Genomic DNA, 22,273 nt, shown 5'->3' with positions numbered 1-22,273 from the left:
GCCCAACCTCCATTAAAAAAATCCCTCACTTTCCATCTTAGAATCAATACTATGTATTGGCTCCAAGGCAGAAGAGCAGTAAGAGCTAGGCAACGGGGTTAAGTGACTTGCCCAAGATCACACAACTGGGAAGTGTCTAGGGCCAGATTTGAACCCGGGATCTTCCATTTCCAGACCTGGCTCTCTTCACTGAGATAACTAACTGCCAACACCCTTCATTTTGTAGATGAAGCCACAGAGACTCAGAGAGATGGTGACTTTTTAAATGTCATGCAACTCATGTCAGAGAGAGGATTTGAATCTAGATCTTCCTACAGCACCCCAGTTTTAGCATTCTGCCCACTATCTCCAGCTGCCAATCACTGGGTAGAAATTGGGCAAGTCATTTCATCTTTCTGTTTACATTTATAAAAATAATATAATTTTTGGTGTTCCTTATGGTTGAGACTATTCTTCACAGCTAGGTGGCACAGTGGATAGAATGCCAGGCTTGGAAGCACTGAGTTCAAATCCAGCATTAGACACTAGCTATCTGACAAGTAACTTAACCCTATTTTCCTCAATTTCCTTATCTGTAAAATGAGCTGGAGAAGGAAATGGAGAACCACTCTGGTATCTCTGCCAAGAAAATACCAAATGGAGTCAAGAAGAATAGGATATGACTGAAACAAATGAACAATTCTTCACAATACCCCTGTGTAGTAGTTAACAGTCATGGAATTGGTTGCATTTTATAGATAAGAAACAGGCTTGTTGACTTGTTCAAGATCATGCAACTCATATCATAGCCAGTCTTTCCTTCCTTCCTTCCTTCCTTCCTTCCTTCCTTCCTTCCTTCCTTCCTTCCTTCCTTCCTTCCTTCCTCCCTCCCTCCCTCCCTCTCTCTCTCTCTCTCTCTCTCTCTCTCTCTCTCTCTCTCTCTCTCTCTCTCTCTCTCTCTCTCTTCCATAGTCAGTATTCAAACACAGGTCCCTCCCCACTTTGGGCCCTCTTTATTGGACAACTGGATGATACAGTGGATAGAATGCAGAGATTTGATGATTTGATGTCAGGAAGACTTGAGTTCAAATCTTGACTCAATTACTAGCTCTGTGACCCTGGTCAAATCACTTAACCTCTGTTTGCCTCAGTTTCCTCAACTATTAAAAATGAGGATAATAATAGCAAGTATCTCCTTAGATTATCATCAGGATCATATAAATAATATTTATAAAGCACTTAGCATGGTTCCTGGTACATAATAAGAGCTACATAAATGCTAACTATTATCTACAAAAACAGGGATAGGAAGTGATTGATAGTACCTACATCACAAGGTTATTGTCAGGATGGCTTTTTATTTGCTGTTCCCCTCGCCTGGAGTGCCTTCCCCTTCTGCTCTTCCTCAAGGAATTCCTAGTTTCTTTCAAACCTCAGTTTAAATACCTCCAACATCCAGCTCTTCTTGAACCCAAAAGGCACTGCTGCTGACCTTTCTCCCCAAATATATTGTCTGACCTTTATTTTCCGTTCTTTCACATTCACAAGTTGTCTTCCACAAATTATAAGTTCCTCAAGGGTAGGAATTGTTTCAATTTTGTCCTTGTATTTCCCTTGAGCACTTGAAAGTTTGCACAGCCCTTACAAATATCTCATTTCAGCCTCACAACACCTGGGAGGTGTCTGAGGATGGGAAGTCAAGGCTTCCTGACTCCAGGGCCAGGGTTCAGTCCACTGTGGCACCCGGCTGCCATGTTTTATATCCCTAATGCCTAATAATTATCCTGACACACAATAAAAGGTACTTAATGCTTGTTGAATGAATGAAGGAATGGCTCAAAGTAGCATCATTTGGCTCACAAATTCTGGGAATGCTTTGCTGTCAAGTTTTTCAGTGGCTAATTGGGACCTGAGGATAGAAACCAGTTGAGACTCATTGACAGGGCCAAAGAACCCTACCAGGAAGAAAGCCCTAGAGGGGCGCTGGGTACACATTGCTCCGACCTAAGTCTACATCACAAAGAAAGGTTTGCATTTGGTATTACCATCTCAGCATGCTCGATAGCCAGATCACAAATCTTTTATAGTTTTTCCAACGGCTCTGTGTGTGTGTGTGTGTGCACGCACACGCACGTGTGTGAGCAGATCTTTTTTTCCCTTTAAACATGAAAAGAAAATACAATTGCCTGAGAGGAATTATAAGCATTTAGAAGTTTCAGCAATGGAAGCCACAAGTCTGGAAAAGCTTTAATGATCGAAATCTCACCCAGGTGCTCAGCCCCTACAAAGTCCATAAACCCTTTGATAAAAAAAATAAAACCAGTCAACACAAAGGAGCAGACACTAAGGCTCATTTCACAGACTCATAACACTCTCATATACACACACATAATCACACTCACACTCACACTCACACACACACTCATAAGGCACTCCCATTTACTCACAGCTACACACACTCTTGCATGATACACTCACATTGATTCACAGACACACACAAGTGTAAGGAGTGAAACCCTCCCAATCAGTGAGACCATAGACTAAACAGTGGATGCCTTTCAGTCTCCCCTGCCTCACCTGTAAAAAGGAGATGACGCTACCTCTAGTACTAGGTAGGGGGCTTGAGCATTGGAAATACTGCCATGATAAGCACTGCATGGGTAGGAGGAGTTTCCTCATTGAGAGCCACACTCTTATTTTACAGATGAGGAAACTAAGGCCAAGAATGATGACGTGGCTTGCCCACCGGCACCCAGCTAGTGAGTAGCTTGAGTGGGATTTAAACAAAAGCCACTCATTTGGAATCTCATTTGAAGAAAGGCTTGTTCCAGCAGCCCTGCCCTTCTGCCCTTGGATTTCTTTTGATTTCCCTTCAAGGGCCTGATTTCTGGGTGAAGACAGTCCGGTTCCCCTGCTTCTCCTACCTACTTCCCAGGTGATTTTTACATGCTAATGACTAAAGCCTGATTGTGGAGAAAAATGGGGTGTGGGTGACTGGGTGCCCGGGGTGAGTGGGACTCTCCTCTTCTAGAGGGACCTAAAATCTTCTGGCAGGCCCTCAAGTTCCTGGCCAAGGCTCTCCCCAAGACCCTGTGCTTGCTAAGCTGCCCTAGAAAAATTAGACAAATGGCCCAAAGGGGCATTAAAACCACAATGCTGACCCTGAGCGCTTCCCTAATCCCTGTTTTCAGGGCTTCCGGGAGCAGAAAGCAGTTTGGAGAAAGGATTCTAAGAGGATAAACTCCATGGAACTTTCATTTGGTCCCTAACTGTCTGCTCTGCATTTTCTACCAAGTCCTTTGCAAAGCATTAGGGGTGGGGAGGGCAGGGGACAAGAGGGAGACTCTTAAGCCAAATGAACTTGGGGATCAACATTGCCGGCTGTTTCTTGGAATTGGAGAGCACGTTCGTGGAAAACCTTACAGAAGGTTAGGGTGGGAGGGACCTCAAAGGGTCCAGTTGAACCCCCCCATTTTACAGATGAGGAAACTGAGGCCCTTAGAATTTAAGCGACTGCTCTAGGGGCTTAGTGCAGTACCTGGTACATAATCGGTCCTTACTTCTGACTTGATTTAAACCTAGGTCCTGTGACACCAGATTGCCAGCCTTTCTGCTGAACTCATGTTCATGCTGAACTCAGCATAGAGCCCGGGCTGCAGGCAGAATTGGCTGGACTGAATGGCCAAGAGGGTTCCAAGAAGGAAGGATCCTCTCCCTCTGCCCTCCATGGAGCATCTTCTGTTAGAGCAACTCTTCTCTTCTCTGTGATACGACTGTCCTGCTGGGGTTTCTCTTGGCAGCCCCCAAGCTAGTAACTCATCCTGCCCCTAAAAAATACAAAGACCCTAAAGGCATGTAGGGAGCTCAGGGGATGGAGAGCCAGGCCTAGAGAGAAAAGGTCCTGGGTTCAAATTTGACCTCAGACACTTTCTAGCTTTGTGACCCTGGGTGAGTCACTTAACCCTTCCCACATTTCTGCCTTGGAGACAATAGACAGCGTTGATTCTAAGATGGAAGGGAAGGGTTTAAGTGTCTTTTAAAAGAACACGAAGAGCCAATGAGGCTGGCTTACCTGGTGAGCATCCTGCTTCCCCCTTGTGCCCATGGGTACTGGATGGCATCACCTGGGGCTCGTGCTTGCCCAGGGCCAGTGAACATGATCCCATCCCTCCCACCCCCATCAAGAAAGAAGCCGGCGGTTACCTTTCAATCTGGAGGGTGACTTTGGACGGTTCCACGTTGGGGTTTTCCCACTCCATCTGGGGGCAGTGCATGAAGTAGCAGAGGGTGTACAGGGCCTCGGGCTCCCAGTACAGCGCCCCCTGTTTATGATGCATGGGAGTACCATTGCCGTGCTGCTTGGCATGGAGGGGCTGCAGGTGATGCATTGCTCTGGACACCAGGTCACCTGAGAAGAAAGCAGACCGAACAATCATGGGTCTGGAGCTCTGAAGGGCCCTCACACAGAGGCCCCAGAGTCCAACCCTCCCATTTTACAGATGGGCAGACTAAAGCTTAGGAAACTCAGGTAAATTGTGCCCAACTGTGCCCAATCACATGGGCAAAATCCAAGCTTAAAGGTGCCTCAGAGGCCATCTAGTCAAACCCCCTCACTTTTATAGAAGAGGAAACTGAGGCCCAGGGAGGATCATTGACTCTGAGCTGGAGGACGTCATTTAGTTCAAGTCCCTTATTTTTATAGATGGGGAAACTGAGGCCCGGGGAGGATCATTGACTCTGAGCTGGAGGACATCATTTAGTTCAAGTCCCTTATTTTTATAGATGGGGAAACTGAGGCCCAGGGAGGATCATTGACTCTGAGCTGGAGGACATCAGTAAGTTCAAGTCCCTTATTTTTATAGATGGGGAAACTGAGGCCCAGGGAGGATCATTGACTCTGAGCTGGAGGACATCATTTAGTTCAAGTCCCTTATTTTTATAGATGGGGAAACTGAGGCCCAGGAAGGATCATTGACTCTGAGCTGGAGGACATCATTTAGTTCAAGTCCCTTATTTTTATAGATGAGGAAACTGAGGCCCAGGGAGGATCATTGACTCTGAGCTAGAGGACATCATTTAGTTCAAGTCCCTTATTTTTATAGATGGGGAAACTGAGGCCCAGGGAGGATCATTGACTCTGAGCTAGAGGACATCATTTAGTTCAAGTCCCTTATTTTTATAGATGGGGAAACTGAGGCCCAGGGAGGATCATTGACTCTGAGCTGGAGGACATCATTTAGTTCAATTCCCTTATTTTTATAGATGGGGAAACTGAGGCCCAGGGAGGCTCATAGGATCATTAATCCTGAGCTAGAAAGGACCTCAGAGGTCATCTAGTCCAAACTTTTCATTTTACAAATATGGAAACTGAGGTTCAGAGAGTCTGATTTGTTGAAGATCACTTAGGTAATAAAGTGTGAGAGTTAGGAATTAAATCATGAGAACATGGATCAAGGGCTCCAAGGAACCTCAGAAGTCATCTACTCCATCCTTCATTTTACAGATGAGAAAACTGATGCCATGTATGATTTGTTTAGGATCACAAAGATACTAAAGGTCTCAGGTAGGATTTGAACTCGGGTCCTCTGTCTCTAGTGCCTGGGCTCTTTCCACAGTACCAAATACCTTCACGATAACCATTTCTTTCTACACTTCATTTTACAGTTGAGTGAACTGAGGCCAACAGGGTAAAGTGACTTACCCAGGATCATATAGCTAGGAAGTGTCTGAGGCCAGACTTGAACTCCCAGAGATGAGTCTTCCTGACTCCAGACTTGGTACTCTATTCATTGAGCCATTTGAATTTCATTCTAACAGAGAGAGAAGGATTTAGAGCTGAAAGGGACCCACTATACCCCCTAAATCTCCTTCTATACCTCTATCTGCTTTCAGAAACTAGAGATAGAAGGTCCTGGGTTCAAATTTGACCTCAGACATTTTCTAGCTGTGTGGTAAGAAAACCCAAGTGACTTTTCCAAGGTCACACAGCCAGGAAAGGTCAGCATCCAAGGATCCTTTCTTGGACACCAAACGGTCTTTCCTAGACGAGGCAGGCTGGCATGTTGGAAGATAGACACTTGCTAATATTGCTTTGTATAGATGCACATTTTTAGTGCCAGAAAAATCCTGCTTTCCTGGGGCTGCAGGTATTTATTTTGGGATAAGTCAGGCTGTCGGGTATTAGAGAGAAGGCGAACAGGCTCTAACGGACAGTAGCATGCAGGGTGTCCTTCAGGGATAACACAGGGCTGAAAACGAAGGTGTATGGACAAAGAGCTCTAAGGGGAGAAGACTGCAGGCAAAGAGAGCGAGAGAGGCTCTAAGCCCCCAAACGCATTCAGCTGGGAAGCTCTCCCAGACTCCTGGCCCACAGGATGACCCTATCTCTAAGTGACCCTACCTATTAGGAGGTCTGGGGATGGGGAAGGGGCGAGATGGGGGACATATGCTGGATGTTACAGCCAAACAGTCACACACGGAACCAGAAAGTCTTGGCCCATACACGCTATCTCATCCAATTGTCCTCCCTACACTTACACTGGTCATATAGCTTCTCCTTAAATACTCCCAGGAACAAGGAGGTCACTACCCCAAAGTGACATTATTACATAGCTTTAACCGTCATGCGACAGACATGTACTGAGTTGAACAGTTATTAAACAAACTCTCTGTTCCTTACGATTCCCACCCAATGTTAAGGGTCAAAGGAGCACAGCTTTGGAGCTGAAAGGGATCTTGAAGACCATCCAGTCCTGCCTACATTTCACAGGCAGTCAGTCAAGAAATATTTATTTTGTTGATGCAGAGCGAAAGGAGCAGAACCAGGAGAACATTGTACACAGAGACTGATACACTGTGGCACAATCGAATGTAATGAACTTCTCCATTAGTGGCAATGCAGAAAGAACATTATCCACATCCAGAGGAAGAACTGTGGGAGTAGAAACACAGAAGAAAAACAACTGCTGGATCACATGGGTTGAGGGGAAATGGCTGGGGATGTAGACTCTAAAGGATCACCCTGGTGCAAACATCAACAACATAGAAATAGGTCTGGATCAATGACACATGTAAAACCCAGTGGAATTGTTCATTGGCTATGTGATGGGGGTGGGAGGGGGGAAGGAAAGAATATAATTCTTGTAACTATGGAAAAATATTCTAAATTTTTAAAAAAAGAAGTATTTATTTTGCCCTGATGGTATATCAGGCACTGGATTAAGCACGGAGGATACCAAGACAGAAATACTTCTGATCCTTGAGGAATCCACCATTTAATGGGGTAAGGGTGGGGGGACCACATGCAAGGAATTCTCTAGAAATAAGATATACAAGGGGAGGCTAGGTGGTTCAGTGAGTAGAGTTCAGTGAGTGGGTTCAAATCTGACCTCATATACTTCCTAGCAATGTGACCTTGGGCAAGTCACTTAACCCCCATTGTTTAGCCTTTACAATTCTTCTGCCTTAGAACCAATACTTAGTATTGATTCTAAAAGGAAAGGTCAGGGTTAAAAAAAAACAAGAGAAAGAAATAAGAAATGCATATAAACATATATACATATGGGGCACACATGTATATATGTAAGTATGTACATATAGATAGATATATAAATAGGCAATTAGGTGGCATGGTGACTAGGTCTGGGGTCAGAAAGACTTCTCTTCATGAATTTGAATCTGAACTTAGATACTTACTAGCTGGGTGACCCTGGGCAAGTCACATAAGCCTGCTTACCCTAGTTTCCTCACCCATAAAATGAGCTGGAGAAGGAAATGGTGACCTACTCTAGTATCTTGGCCAAGAAAACCCCAAATGGGGTCATGAAGAGTTGGACATGACTGAAATGAGCGAACAATAGCATTCACAGGGTAAATTAGAGATAGTTTCAGAGGAAAGACACTAGCATTTTAGGGGTGCTGAGAAAGACTTCTTACAGAAAGCAGGACTTTTGCTGAAGTATCAAAGAACCCAGGAAAGCCAAGATTCGGTGATAGGAAAGAGAACATTCCAGGTGCTTTACCTAATCTCCCTGTCCCTGCTGTAACCCATCTCTGTTCCCCAGCTTCCTCCTCTCCTAGGACATCTTCCTCATTCTCCCCATGTCCCTTCTCTTTTTGCTCTCACCCTCTCATCCCTCCCCCTAACTTCTCCCATGTGTCTTTCTCTCTTTCCTCTCCTTCATCTTCTCAGCTTCATTTTCTCATAGCAGAAAGGAAAAGACTGATTTAGGGAGGGATATAAAGGAAGCGAACAACAGGGCAAGGTCATGGGGAAATAGTGAGTTAGAGATGACCTCACCACCTCTCACTCATGAGAACCTTGTCAGGAAGAAGGGTTTGTGAGGGCTGTGCAGGATTAGGACCCAAGGCCAAGAAGTTCCCTCTCCTTGGATGTTGGACCAGGTAAGTTCAGAATTTTAAAGAACACAATCCTAACCCTGTCCATCTTAGGCTAACTACAGGGTTTGTTGACTACCATGTAACTCCCTGGGACAGACACACTCTTGTGGGACACCCAAGGACACACGCTTGCTATTGCTTTATTCCCATCTGATGAATTCCTAGGACTTTTCCTGACCCAGAGAAATGAGGCTGAAAATCTGATTGGTCTCAGAAGATAAGATATCTGTCTATAACTTGACTACCTAAAAGTTGTTATTGTTCAGTCATTTCAGTTGGCCCTGGTTCTTTGTGACCCTATTTGAGATTTTCTTGGCAAAGATATTGGAATAGTTTGCCATTTCCTTCTACAGCTCATTTGAGGAATGAGGAAATTGAGGCTAACAGGGTTAAATGACTTACCCAGAGCCACACAGCTAGTGTCTGAGGCCATATTTGAACTCAAGATGAGTCTTCCTGGTTCCAGGTTGGGTACTCTATCTACTGAGCCACTCAAATAGCCCATCACTATTAGGGGCTAATGGGGTTTTACACTGAAGTATAAAAATGGAGCTGGAGTCTTTTACAAAAGGACAAACCCCGAGTAGATCAGCAAAAGCTAGGGGGCTGGTCGAATTCCTTAATCTTTCTTCTGACATGAACCCCTTTGGCAGTCAGCTAGCATTGAATGAGAGCTTGGAATGTGCCAGGAACTGTCCTAAGTGCTGAAGACACAAAGGCAAAAACAGCCCCTGCCCTCAAGGAACTCAAGGTCTAATAGGGAGAGACAACATACGAGCAACTGTTTACCTACCAATAAGAAGCAGTAGGATAAATTGGGGGGGGGGGGAGGGTCATTTCAGGTGGAAGGAACTAAGATGGAGGACTGGGAAAGGTTTCTTACAGAAGAATCACAGACTTTAGCTGAGACCGAAGGAAACAGGGAAGCTATCAGGCAGAAATGAAGGAGGAAGAATATCCCAGGCTTTGAGGACAGCAGAAAAATGCCCCGAGAGTCAAAGTATCTTTTGTTGAGGAATGGCTAGGAGGCCAATGGGATCACAGAGTATGGAGTAGGGAGGAATGAGTAAGAAGCCTGGGAAGATGGGACAGCTAGATGGCTCAGTGAATAGAGGGCTGGACTGGGAGATGGGAGGTCCTAGGTTCAAATTTGACCCCAGGCACCTAACCTCCATTGTCTAGCTCTCGATGCTTTTCTGTCTTAGAACCAATACACAGAAGTGATTCTAAGATGGAAAATAGGGGGTTAAAAAAAGGGAACCTGGGAAGGTAAGACAGGATCAGGTAGTCACGGGTTTTAAAAGCCAAATAGAGGGTGTTAGAGTTGATTCTGGAGGTAATAGAGGAGCCATTGGAATTGATTGAATAGAGGAATGATCTGGTCAGATTGTCTTTAGGCAGATCTCTTTGACAGCTATGCAGAGGATGGCTTGGAGTGGAGAGAGGCTTATATCAGGAAGTCCCAATAACAGGCTTCTGAGACAGCCTAGAAACAAGGGGAGTCTGTGGAAGCCAGCTGATCCCTTTTCTGAATCATGTTTTTAAATGTACAAAATTAAGTCTATAGGATTACAAAGAAAACCGATTCTATTGAAATGTAGTGATAGAAATTTTAAAAATCAAGTTCACAAACTCAGAAGAGGAAGCTGCAGATGGATCCCAGGACAGGACAAGCTCCAAGGCCATAAGTCATTTCTACATCCATCTTCTGCTCAAGGTGAAGAGATGTTAGAATCAGCCTGCCCCAAGCAGAAAGTGAATACAGATCACATTTCAATTTCATTTAAGCTTTACGATGAACTTTTTAGAAGGCAGCTTGGTAGGAAGTGGATAGAGTGCTGGACCTGGTATCAGGAAGATATGAGTTCAAACCCAGCCCAAGATGCTTACTAGCTCCGTGACCCTGGGCAAGCCACTTAACCTCTGTTTGCCTCAGTTTTCTCATCTGTAAAATGGGAATAATAATCAAGTTTACCCCCCAGGATTTCTGTGAGGATTGATTGAAAAAATATTTGTAAAGCTCTTAGACAGGACCTGCTACATAGTAGACACTTAATAAATGCTTTATTTTCTATATTATAAACATGTGAATATTATGTACTATATTAATACCATTAATAATATGTTTTTCATTTTCATTTTAATCATTTAATAACTATGACCATAATAAATTTTATATAGTAATTATTACTATAAGGTTATATTATATATTATAAATGTGAACTTTCTAAAAGGGGCACAATATGTCAATTCTCAAAACATAGGCTCTTACTAGTCAGGTACAACAAATTTTGTGTCAGAGGAAGAGACTTTGACCAGAATCAAAACAAACTTTCCTTTTAAAGTTTTTTTTTTAATGTTGATGGCTTTCTTTCAATATAAACAGTTTCCTTTGTAATCCTGTGTATTTTGATTTTATTCATTTTAATATGGTTGTGAGAAGGGGGTCATTGGGCTTCCCTGCCTGCCATCCAGAAGTCCTGGATGTGATGGCCTCTAAAGCCCCCTACATTCTCCCTGAATGCCACACGGGCAGATAAAGAAGCCAAACAGATCCACAACTAAATGTATAATGAAGAAAATTAGCTTCCGATTAAAAAGGTCAGCTTGGTTTCCCCCTGTCTCCCCAGGGGAAGAGTGAGGGAAGAGGGCAGGGAGGATAAAACAAGGAGAGCAGAAAATGCAAATGCCCCCAGCCAAGCATGACCAGCTGCCTTGGGTGGCCCTGGACCCTGCACAGCCACCTCTCCAAGGCCCCAAGCACACGTGCCCAGGCAGCCAGGCTGCAGAGGGAGAAAGAAAGGGAGAGGAGCAGGCATCACGGAAATGGACATGGCAGGAAATCTCCGAGTGGGCCAATTTGCATTTAAACAGGAAGAGAGAAGAAGCTTGAAATCCCTACCAGGGGCAGCTCAGGAACATCTCTTCTCCCAGCTGGAGAGGGTTTACTGGGTAGGCAGAGGGAGCGAGGAAAGCAGGCCAAGGAGCTGGAATGGGGAGCAGGAACAATCTCTAAGGAGACAGCCAGGCCCCCACTGGAAATTTGGGCTCTGAGATTTCCTATCTTTGTGGCCATGGAATATGCTGAGTTTAGACTCAGAGGAACTGGGCTTGACTCCTAGCTCTACTATTCATTCTTTGCTACTATCTTTTGCTACTACTACATTATTTGCTACTATTCATTCGACTATTCATTCATTCTTGGGGCAAATTTCTCTTCCCTGGGCCTCAGTTTCCTCATCTGTAAAAAGAAGGAGTTGGGATGGCACAGTGGGGTGACTCCGTGGATAGAGAACCAGTCCTGGAGGTGGGAGGTCCTGACTTCAAATCTGGTTGTGGACACTTTTCAGCTGTATGATCCTGGGTAAGTCACTTTACCTCCATTGCCTAGCTCAGTGATGGGCAACCTTTTGAGCTTGGTGTGTCAAAATTTGCTAAAAAACTGAGCGTAACTTGAGTGGTATGTCACTTTGAGGAAAAAACCGTCCTCGGCCTGTGGCCCCATACTTCTCTGTATGTGACTACATGTCATCGAAAATGGCTACTCGTGTCATAGGTGCGCCATCATGGGCCTAGCCCTTACCACTCGTCTGACTTGGAACTAACACACAGAAGTGATTCTAAAATGGAAGAGGTAAGGTTTAAAAAGTGATGAAGGAGTTGGACTGGATGTTCTGAAGATTCCTCCAAATCAAATTCTTAACTTTTTTTTTTGTCCTCGATCCTATTAGCAATCCCATGGATCCCTTCTCAGAGTGACATTTATCCTATTTTTTAAATTTGTCTTTATTTTTTCTTCTGATAACACATAGAAACTATTCTTGCCAATTCTTTTCTGACATGTGATTTGGATTCTCTCTCTTTCCTCCCTCCCTCTCTCTCCCCCCTTTTCCTCCCTCCCTCTCTCTTCTCTCTCTCTCTCTCCTTCCTTTTCCTCCCTCCCTCTCTTTCTCTCTACTTCCCTTTTCCTCTCTCTGTCTCTTTCTCTTTCTCTCTCTCCCCCTTTTCCTCCCTCCCTCTGTCCCTCTCTCCCTTTCTCTCTCTCTCTTCCTCCCTCCCTCTCTCTCCCTCCCTTTTCCTCTCTCCCCCTTTTCCTCCCTCCCCCCTTTTCCTCCCTCCCTCTGTCCCTCCCTCTCCCTCTGTCCCTCTCTCTCTCTCTCTCTCTCTCTCTCTCTCTCTCTCTCTCTCTCCCTTTCTCTCCATCTCTCTCTCTCCCTTTCTCTCCATCTCTCTCTCTCCCTTTCTCTCCATCTCTTTCTCTCCATCTCTCTCTCTCTCTCTCTCTCTCCCTTTCTCTCCATCTCTCTCTCTCCCTTTCTCTCCATCTCTCTCTCTCTCTCTCTCTCTCTCTCTCTCTCTCTCTCCCTTTCTCTCCATCTCTTTCTCTCCATCTCTCTCTCTCTCTCTCTCTCTCTCTCTCTCTCTCTCTCTCTCTCTCTCTCCCCCCCCCCCTCCCTCCCTCCCTCTCCCCTCCTTCCCTCCCTCCCTCTCTCTCTCTCTCTCTCTCTCTCTCTCTCTCTCTCTCTCTCTCTCTCTCTCTCTCTCTCACTACCTTCCCTGAGGCAGTAAATAGTCTGATAGAGTTTATACCACTGCTTTCTCGCAATACATATTCCCATAATTCCTCATGCCAAGACAGAAGGCACATATCACACATACAATAATAAACTCATGAAGGAAATAAAATGGAATATGGCATGCTTTTAAAATCTGTAATCAGATCCCACTAGTTCCTTTTTGGCTGCAGATGGCATTTTTAAAAATCATAAATCCCTTGTGGTTATCTTGGGGGCTTTGTTTTGCTGATGATAGTTTAGTCCTTCCCAGCTGATCATGAGAATAATTTCTTTAAAACACATCTTTAAAGAAAATGCCAAATTGTAGTTAGAGGTTAGTCAAAACAAGTTCTCATTCAAGTTCAGAGATACCCTAAAGTCTACCCAGGAACTCAAGTGAAGAACTGCTAAGATGACGGAATTTTGGATTTGGACGGGACATCTGAGATCATCCAGTACAGAGAACAACACTCAAGCTGCGTACCTTGAACCACTGTGGGGGTCTAGCTAGTCATCTATTTTCTTTTTTAAACATCTTATTTTTATTGCTGCTTGTTGTTTTTCAAACACCTCTCTTTCTGAAATACATCCCTCCCATCTTCTCTTCCCAGGAAGCCATCTCTTGGAACAAAGAATAAAAAGATGGAAGAAAAACAAATCAGCCCAGCAACACCAAATCAACGATGGTTCCCAGTCATAGATTTTCTTAACCAATGGATCCTTGTAGCCCAATTATTATCAAGGGGGCAGGAAAGGGGAGGTACCATCTGTGAAATTTTTTTCCCATTAAAAAATGATGTCCTCAAGAAGATGGAGAAAACAGCTCATCTAGGGAAAAGGTGATGTAAAGGACCAATTCTCATTTATCATTCATTTGTTCATTCATTTATTCTATTCTTTAAGCTAAGCCTACAGCACCAGTAGGAAGCCTGAACACCATTTCTGCAATACCACTGATTGGTGCTAGGAAAGGGGGACTGGATTGCAAATTCATCCTTGAGTCAGTAATAACTAACATGCCTCTAGTCCGTTAGAGTTTATAAAGTATTTTCCTTACCACAACCTCTCTGTCAGACAGTGTAAGTCATTATTATTCCCATTTGACAAGTGGGGAAACCGAGGCCCAGAAAAGTTATAAGTGATCTGACAATGTTCACACAGTCAAGTCTTCTAAGTCACAGCAATCCTCTCTTCCTCCTTAATTATGATGTAACTTATGGGTTATCTGGGGGCTTCAGCCAAACAAAGTATTGCTCTGGGTGATTGGCGACTTGCTTTTTTTCTCCCTAACTTCCATGGTATTAAGGATTCTATTCCAATGAAAGAAAGTTAAGAAGGCATTAGAGCCAGAGGGGCAAGCACAGGACTTGGGGAGAGGACACACAGCTAGGTCAACGTAGGACTTTGGCAAGACACGTGGTCTTTTGGAGACAATTCCCTGTCAAGTCAAGCAGTTGGACTAAGTGGTGACTAAGGGATGGCTCAGCTTCTACACTCTCTCTCTGCTCTCATAGTCTAGGTTCTCCGAACTCTCCCATCTCGGACATTCCCTCTTCTAGAGCCCCTCTCAGTGCTGACCTTCCTTGTTCTAAGGTTCCTTCTAGTATTGGCTTTCTCTGTTCTAACACCTGTTTCTCCTCGAATATACCATCATTTCTGTAGAGAAAACTTTGATTCAGTTCATGATTCAGCAAATTGGTGTAATTTGTTCCAGTTTTTGCTTCATGATCTGGTTCTGTTAAATTACCTGAAATTAAGTAGCGCGTGCTGCCACATATCATCAATATCGTTTTACCTGATTGTTGTCTTAATTCCCCGAGCTCTGGGTCAGGAGGAGCTGATTGTTCTACTCCTTTGTAATCCCCAAACACTGCTTGGGGGGGGGCTCAATAAATATTCATTTACTGCAGTGAAACCATGTCAGAAAAATCTTTGTCCATGTTCTTGGTTTGGTTTTCTCATCTTTCTCCCAGTCTCGCTGACTTTTCCTTCTTCTCTTGCCAGTCCCCTTTCTTGGCTTAGATGATGGCTAAGCTCCCTTCCCCTTCTAGGAGTCTGCCTTTTCCCTTTCCCGCACCTCTTGAATCAGCTCTGGTTCTCAAACAATTATTGTTGCTTATGGCAAAGTAAGCTGGCAAGACTATGGAGGACTGGGGGCTTTGCACATGCACAGTTCCTTTTTGGCAACACTTTAAAAATTATTTAAAAAATTCTTCCCATGGTTATATGATTCTTGTTGTCTCCCTCCCCTCTTTCTATCCCTCTCCCAAAGCTGATAAGCAATTCTACTGGGTTATACATATATTATCACACTAATCACTTGTTAAAAACTTTTTTTTCTTCCTTAATAACAACTCTAAGACAGGAGGGCAAGGGCTGGGCAAATGAGGGTAAGTGACTTGCCCAGGGTCACACAGCTAAGAATTAACTGAGGCCAGATTTGAACCCTGATCCTTCTGACTCCAGGCCTGGTGCTCTATCCATGGTGCCACCTCGCTGCCTCAAGACTAGTCATTTTTGTTGAGGGCTCTGCAGTTTCAAGGTTTGATGTGTTTGGAATTTTAGTGTATGCATATATAATAGGTATATTCTGCTTTTTGTGGAAATACTATACCTAATTCACTATGTATGCTGGGTCATATTAAAATTATTTATGAATTTTCCATTATCTATAATCATCTACAATTTCATAGCATATGTAGAAAAATAGGGTGTGATAATTACCCTGGTGTACCCTATGTGAGCCACGCTCAGGCCCCTTTGGGCTCCATTCTTCATTTTCTGGACACTTCCACCTTGCCTCTAGCAGGCTCCCTTTCCTGAGGGTAATTTCCCCCCTTCATCCCCTGCTTTCTAGAATCCCTCTATAGACTGGGTTCCCTCATGTGCAGTGCTGGGCACACAGTAATCACTTAAAGAATCTATTTCTCCCACTCTCAGTCTGTCTCTGTCTCATTCTCTGCATGTGTGTCTCTCTCTCTTATTCATGCACTGAAAATGAGAACATCAGTCCAAGGGTGCTCCTGGTGTCTCTGCAACGTCCAAAGAATCAGAGGAAGGAAGAAAGGTATCAGGTAAGGAATATTGGCTCTGGAGTCAGAGATCAGGGGTTCAAATCCCATCTCTGCCTCTTATGACCTGTATGACATTAGACAAGTCATTGAACCTCAGCTTCCTCATCTATAAAACAGGAGGGCTGAACTGGGTAGTTTCTGAGATCCCTTAGAGCTCTAAGGCCTGATCCTAGGAGCTCAAGGACTCTAGTACACTGGGCAGATCCCCTATGGAGGATTCTTGAAAAGAAGAGGGGGGCGTTGGAACTAGAGAGTGAAAATGCACAGAAGGGTGGTAATAGGCCCCCTCTGGAAGGCATTTCCAGATCAGTGAAACCTTAGATCCATCAAAGTTTCACAGTACAGTAACAATGGTCCTAGAGGAGAGTATCGCCATATGCTTGGAGTTCTCTTTGACTTCTTCCTTACCCTTCAATCCCACCCAGCCAAGAAATTTGTGTACTGGTTGGACTAAATGTCCAAGCTCTCTTCTAATCAAGCAAGCAATAAGCATTCATTAAGTGCTGACTATGCACCACACATTGTGCTAAGTGCTGGGAATACAAAGAGAGGCAAAGGACAGTCAGCCCCAAGGAGCTCTCAATTGAATAGGATTATGAAGTCCTTTATGATCATCTCTCTCTCTCTCCCTCTCCCCCCCCCCCCCATTCTCTCTCTCTCTCTCTCTCTCTCTCTCTCTCTCTCTCTCTCTCTCTCTCTCTCTCCCTCTCTTCCTCTCTCTCTCCCTCTCTCTCTCTCTCTCTCCTCTCTCACTCCCCCCCTCACTCTCCCCCCTCTCTCTTCTCTCTCTCACTCTCTCTCTTTCTCTCTCTCTCTCCCCCTTTCCATCTCTCTCTCTCCTCTCTGTCTGTCTGTCTGTCTGTCTGTCTCTTCTCTCTCTCTCTCCCTCTCCCTTCTCTCTCTCTCTTCTCTCTCTCACACTCTCTCTTTCTCTGTCTCTGTCTCCCCTTTCCATCTCTCTCTCTCTCCATATATATATATATGTATATATATATATTATATGTACATGTCTATGTTTGTGTCTAAATATACACAGCTGAGGTCAACTCTATCCACTCTGCTATTCATGAATGTATGCAGATATAGATATACATGTAGCTACTTGAGAACTATTTATATATCTATCTGTCTTTATCTCTAACTTATACCTATCCATCTATCTGTTTGTCTATCTACCTCTCTACCCACCACCCTTCCATCCACCCACCCACCCATTTATATAGCCAGTCCATTGAGAAAAAGATGCAGGGATTCTTATACCACGAGGTACAGAAACCATCTTGTACCATTTCACTAGGAATGAAGGCACCACTCAATGACCGGCCAGAAAGTGGGAACCTAAGTAAAAACAGTTTGATTTTCTTTATCTTGGGTAGTCAGGAAGCAGATGGCATTCTGAGCAGCCCTCAAGAGCTAAGCAGAGATTGTCTTTGGGAGTCATGATTGATCGGTACATTGACTGGAGCTCTTGAGTTCTCAATGTTGCTTTTTTTTATCATGTTCTTGTTCTATTTCTCTTGGTTCTGCTCACTTCCCTTTGCATCAGTTCATACACATCCTGCCAGGTTTTCCCAAACCCATCCTTTTGTCATATTAGGGTGCAGTAATATTCCATCAAAAATTCATGCACCCTTACTTGTTTAGCTATTCCACAATGGATGGCCCCTCTTGGTTTCCAGGTTTGCCACTACAAAAAGGGCTGCTCTAAATATTTTCCTATATATGAAGAAATGATGCCTTTAATGCATAGACCTGGTTATATCATTTCTCTTCTCAGAATTCTTTAATTCTTTTCTGCCTCCTGAATAAGTTGAAGCTTCTCAGCTTGGCATTCAAAACCCTCTACAACGTGGGAGCCACTCTGTTTTTTCTAGCCTTATCTCCGCCTTCTCTCCTTCATTATCTTTATATTCCAACCTAACTGCCCTTTCAACAAACTTTCCATTCAGGCTCTCCATTTCTATGCTGAGAATAACTCCCTTTCTTTCTATTGGCCTCTTATGAATCCTTTAAAGTCTAATTCATATGTTAGCTTTTCACAGAGGGATCTTGTGAGGCTCAAGTGAGGGAAAAGAACCTGGAGTCAGGAAGACCTGAGTTCAAATCCTGCCTTAGATCCTTACTTGCTATGTGTCCTGGGGCAAGTCATTTAATTTCTGTGGACCTCATCTGTAAAATAAGAGGCTGGACTCAGTGCCTTCTGAGCTCCCTCCTAGCTCTCAGTCTATAATCCTATGAAATAATGCCTAGGAATCCCTTTGAAAACTTGAAGGCATTATAATGAGTATTTATCATTATTATCTCCCAGGACCTTTCCCACAGTTCTTTGACAATAGTAGACCTGTAAGTAGTTGTTGCCTGAAACACACCCTTCTGGTCCTACACTCTGAATATGGGCACAGGAAGAGCCTGTCAAAAGACAAAGGGAGACGGTCAAATCAGGGGGAGGAGAAGTCCCTTTACTCACTCAGTTCGGCAATGCTGCCCACTCGGGTGGCCAGTAAGGATTGCTCGATGGTCCTTAGCTCCGATTGGCTGAACATGGGCAGTTCTCCCGGCTTGTTTGGCCTCTGGGGGTCTCGGTGAAGGGTCAGACTGTCTGGCAGACAAAGAACACCTGGAATCCAGGATGGGGAGAACGGGGGAAGAGAGAGAGAGAACAAAACAAGAAAGGTTATTTCCCCCATGTTTTTAACTACTTAAAACTGTTGCACTGGTGCTTTTGCTTCATATATTATGATTTCTAGATTCCATCACCTCCCTCCACCTTGTTAAAATAGCGAAAAAGAAAAGAAAAAGAAAGAAATGCAGTAAAGCAAAACCAATGGACATAGCGAGAGCAAGTCTCATAGCAATGCAGAATTCTATCCAGCGGGGCCACACTTCCCAGGGAAAAGGGCCACCGTCCGGCCTCGATGTTCTGCCTTTTATTTTTTTAATAATATATTATTAATTAATATTAATATTAATTATTATGCATATAATAAAATAATTAATAAAAATTAATAAAAACAATATATTAATAAATATATTATTATCCCAACACTCCTCAACTGAAATTCTTCTCCAGTTGAGTTGGCTTGCTTCTTGCCTCCACCCCAGCTTCTCCCCCTAGATGCTACTCGTCCTAGCTCCTGTTCCATACAATGTAGCCCTTGGTCCTAGACTATCTCAGTGCCCTCTAAATGCGCGGTGCCTCATTGTCCCCCCATATCCTCACAATCAGAGATTTGGAGAATCAGTGAACAGTATATATGCATATACATGCACATATATCTGTGCATAGACAGTTATCTATAAATATATATGTGTCCACACATAAATACACTGAGATTGTCGAATTTGTTTTTATAAGTCAGTTTTGGGGACAGAAGTTTCTGACCTATTACTAGAGTCAAGAAGACCTGAATTCAAGTCCTACCTCTGACACGTACTGCCTGTGTGAGACCCCAAGCCTGTAACTTAATCTCTCTGTGTCCAAAGTAATTAAGGTTAGTTGATCTGCATTGATAGACTCAATTTCCTTAGCAGAAATTCCCTATTCTAATAAAGTCGCAGGTTTGCTCCCCAGATAGGTCCTGAAGGAGTTTGTATTATCTGAATTCATGCTATTTGAGGCATAATTATATGTAAAATATGGTAATTGGTTTTAGCCCAATGGAAATATACAATGAAAATTAAAATAATGTGATCACTTCACAGGATTCTTTATTCTCACTGAGATCTAACTACATAGGTGGATATATGTTTCGCTCTAGATATATCATATATAGATATTTCAGTCTCCCATATATATATATACATATAAATTTAAACATACATGCATATATATGTATATACACACATAAAGGTTACATGTAGGGAAGCTAATGGTGAAGCAGATGGAGCACTGGACCTAAAGTAAAGAAGACTCATCATCCTGAGTTCAAATCTGGCTTCAGTCCCTTACTGGCTGTGTGACCCTGGGCAAGTCACTAACCCTGTTTGCCTCAGTTTCCTCACTTGTTCAATGAGCTGGAGAAGGCAATAGCAAGCCACTCTAGTATCTTTGCCAAGAAAACCCCAAATGGGATCACTACTAAATGATTGAACAAGAACATATAGAAGTACACATGCAAACGAAGTTTCCCCAAATCAATGACGTCTTGATTTCAATAACCATCCCCACACATGAACACGTATTCTTTAATACCTTCCCACCAGAGCTACCCTCAGCCCTAAGGAAGCTTTGAACTGCCATCTAAAATCATCTGCTAGGAAAAGAATCTGCAATTTCCACATACATCTGAGTGGACCAACTGGACCATTTATCCTGCTTATTTAACGGCTGCTGAAGATGCTCTTGTCCTAAATCTGTTTTGATAGTATAGGTCAATCAGTCATTCAACAAAAGATTCTGACAAGTTCTCATACTGACCCATGCTGTAAATGCATGCCACGAAGGTTCTGTTGAAAATGCCTTTGTAAAACCTAAACTTGCCTTTGCTCAGTTCAGATCCTTCCCCTCCCACCTCTTTCCCACCTCTGCCTCGATTGCAGATGGCAGTCCCAGGGTGCTGGCTAAGCTAGCTTTCCTGTGAACAAATAGATGACATGGAAATTCACACCTATTTTCCTTTTCCTACAGAAAGAATGCCCATGGATATCAACTGGGACTGCTCAGGACAGGCAGACATAGAAGGGAGTGGAACCACTAGAGGGAATAGCCATATTAAAGAGATCACAGAGCCATTGATGTACTCAAGGAAGAAACAATTAGCCAATCAACAGTCATTTATTAAGTGCCTACAAATGCTAAGCCCTGGGGTACAAAATGAGGCAAAACACAATCCTTTTTTCTCAAGAGACCATCAGCTGAGATTTCCTATGTCGTGCCAAGTTCTGATGCCTCTGACTGCTGTTGGATCTTTTTCCTTCCTTAAACCATCTTCTATTTATCACAGGGTGATAGAACTGAAGAAATTTGGGGTTGGAAAGTGACCTTACAAGTCATTTAGTCCAACCTCCTCTGCCCATTCTACAGATGAGGAAATTGGAATCCAAAAACTTGCCCAAGGTCACTGAGGCGGCAGAACTGGCACTCAAATCCAGAGCTCCTGACCCCATGGCTCTTTCCACTACAGCATGCTGCCTCCTGAAACAGATTTGCAATCTGGACGTGTCCTCTCTGCAGCAGTCCCTGGTGTGTCTCTGTCTTTGGGGTTACTGTTAAGAATTTATAGCTTCAATTTATGAAAGTCATTTTTTATGGATTTAGGTGTTTGTACTGAGCTAGAAATTCTCCTGAAATTTCATGTGCTTATTAAATTCGGAGTCCAAGCTCCTTATTAAATATCTTTTTTTTGTATCTCTCTTTAATTCAGGAGCAGCCTTAGGCAAGTCATGTAATTTGTTCAGCCTCAGTTTCCTCACTGGTAAAATGAAAAGGATGCATTAGATGATTTCCAAGGTCCTTTTTGGTTGTACAGCCACAATCCTAAGTCATTTCATCTCTATCAGCCTGTTTCTTCATTTGTAAAATGAAGGAATGGGCTCGATGATCTATCAGGGTCCTTTCAAGTCCACAGGTGTGATACTTTGTGATGCCACGAGTTCAGCACAACAGGTATAAGCACTCACTATGTGCAAGGAATTTTCAGCCAAAGAAAACAGAAGTCTGCCCTCAGTGAGCTTGCCTTTTATCAGGGTGGACAGGGAGGGAAATCATAGATGTATAGAAGCACAATGCCTGGCACAGAGCAGTATATAATAAATGCTTATTGACAGTCAACTAGATTTAGTAAGCTCCTACTATGTGCCAGACACTATGTTAAATACTTCCTGACTGATGGATTGATTACATAGGGGGCAGTTGTGACAGAACATGGAGCACAGAAGAAAGAACATGAGGGGCAGGGAAAAAACTCACAGGACAGTTTGGAACTGAGAGAAATGCAAGAGCATATCAGAAGGGCTAGTGGCAACTGACTCCAGAGGGCTTGAACCACCAGCAAGAGGATTTTGCAATTTTACCTGAGGGGGGCTATGGAGCCCCCCAAAGTTGTTGTTGTTTTTTAAAGCCTTACTTTCTTTTTTTTTCTTTTTTCTTTTTTTTTAAAATATATTTTATTTGATCATTTCCAAGCATTATTCGTTAAAGACATAGATCATTTTCTTTTCCTCCCTCCCCCACCCCCCATAGCCGACGCATAAGTCCACTGGGCATTAGATGTTTTCTTGATTTGAACCCATTGCTTTGTTGATAGTATTTGCATTAGAGTGTTC

The 22,273-nt window shown here is 43.5% G+C and overlaps 1 protein-coding gene across 1 annotated transcript in view; it reads right to left on the bottom strand.

Annotated features, from left to right (window-relative positions):
• The window catches only part of ABTB3 (ankyrin repeat and BTB domain containing 3), a 333,469-nt gene that overhangs the window by 105,829 nt on the left and 205,367 nt on the right, over nt 1-22,273 (bottom strand). Inside the window, 2 exon segments of the mRNA XM_056798814.1 lie at nt 4,183-4,387; nt 18,477-18,626. Of these exon segments, the coding sequence (XP_056654792.1) occupies nt 4,183-4,387; nt 18,477-18,626 (355 nt within the window).

This window comes from Monodelphis domestica, chromosome 5, assembly GCF_027887165.1.
Source record: "Monodelphis domestica isolate mMonDom1 chromosome 5, mMonDom1.pri, whole genome shotgun sequence".
Lineage (NCBI taxonomy): Eukaryota > Metazoa > Chordata > Mammalia > Didelphimorphia > Didelphidae > Monodelphis > Monodelphis domestica.
This window is presented reverse-complemented; position numbering and strand designations above follow the sequence as displayed.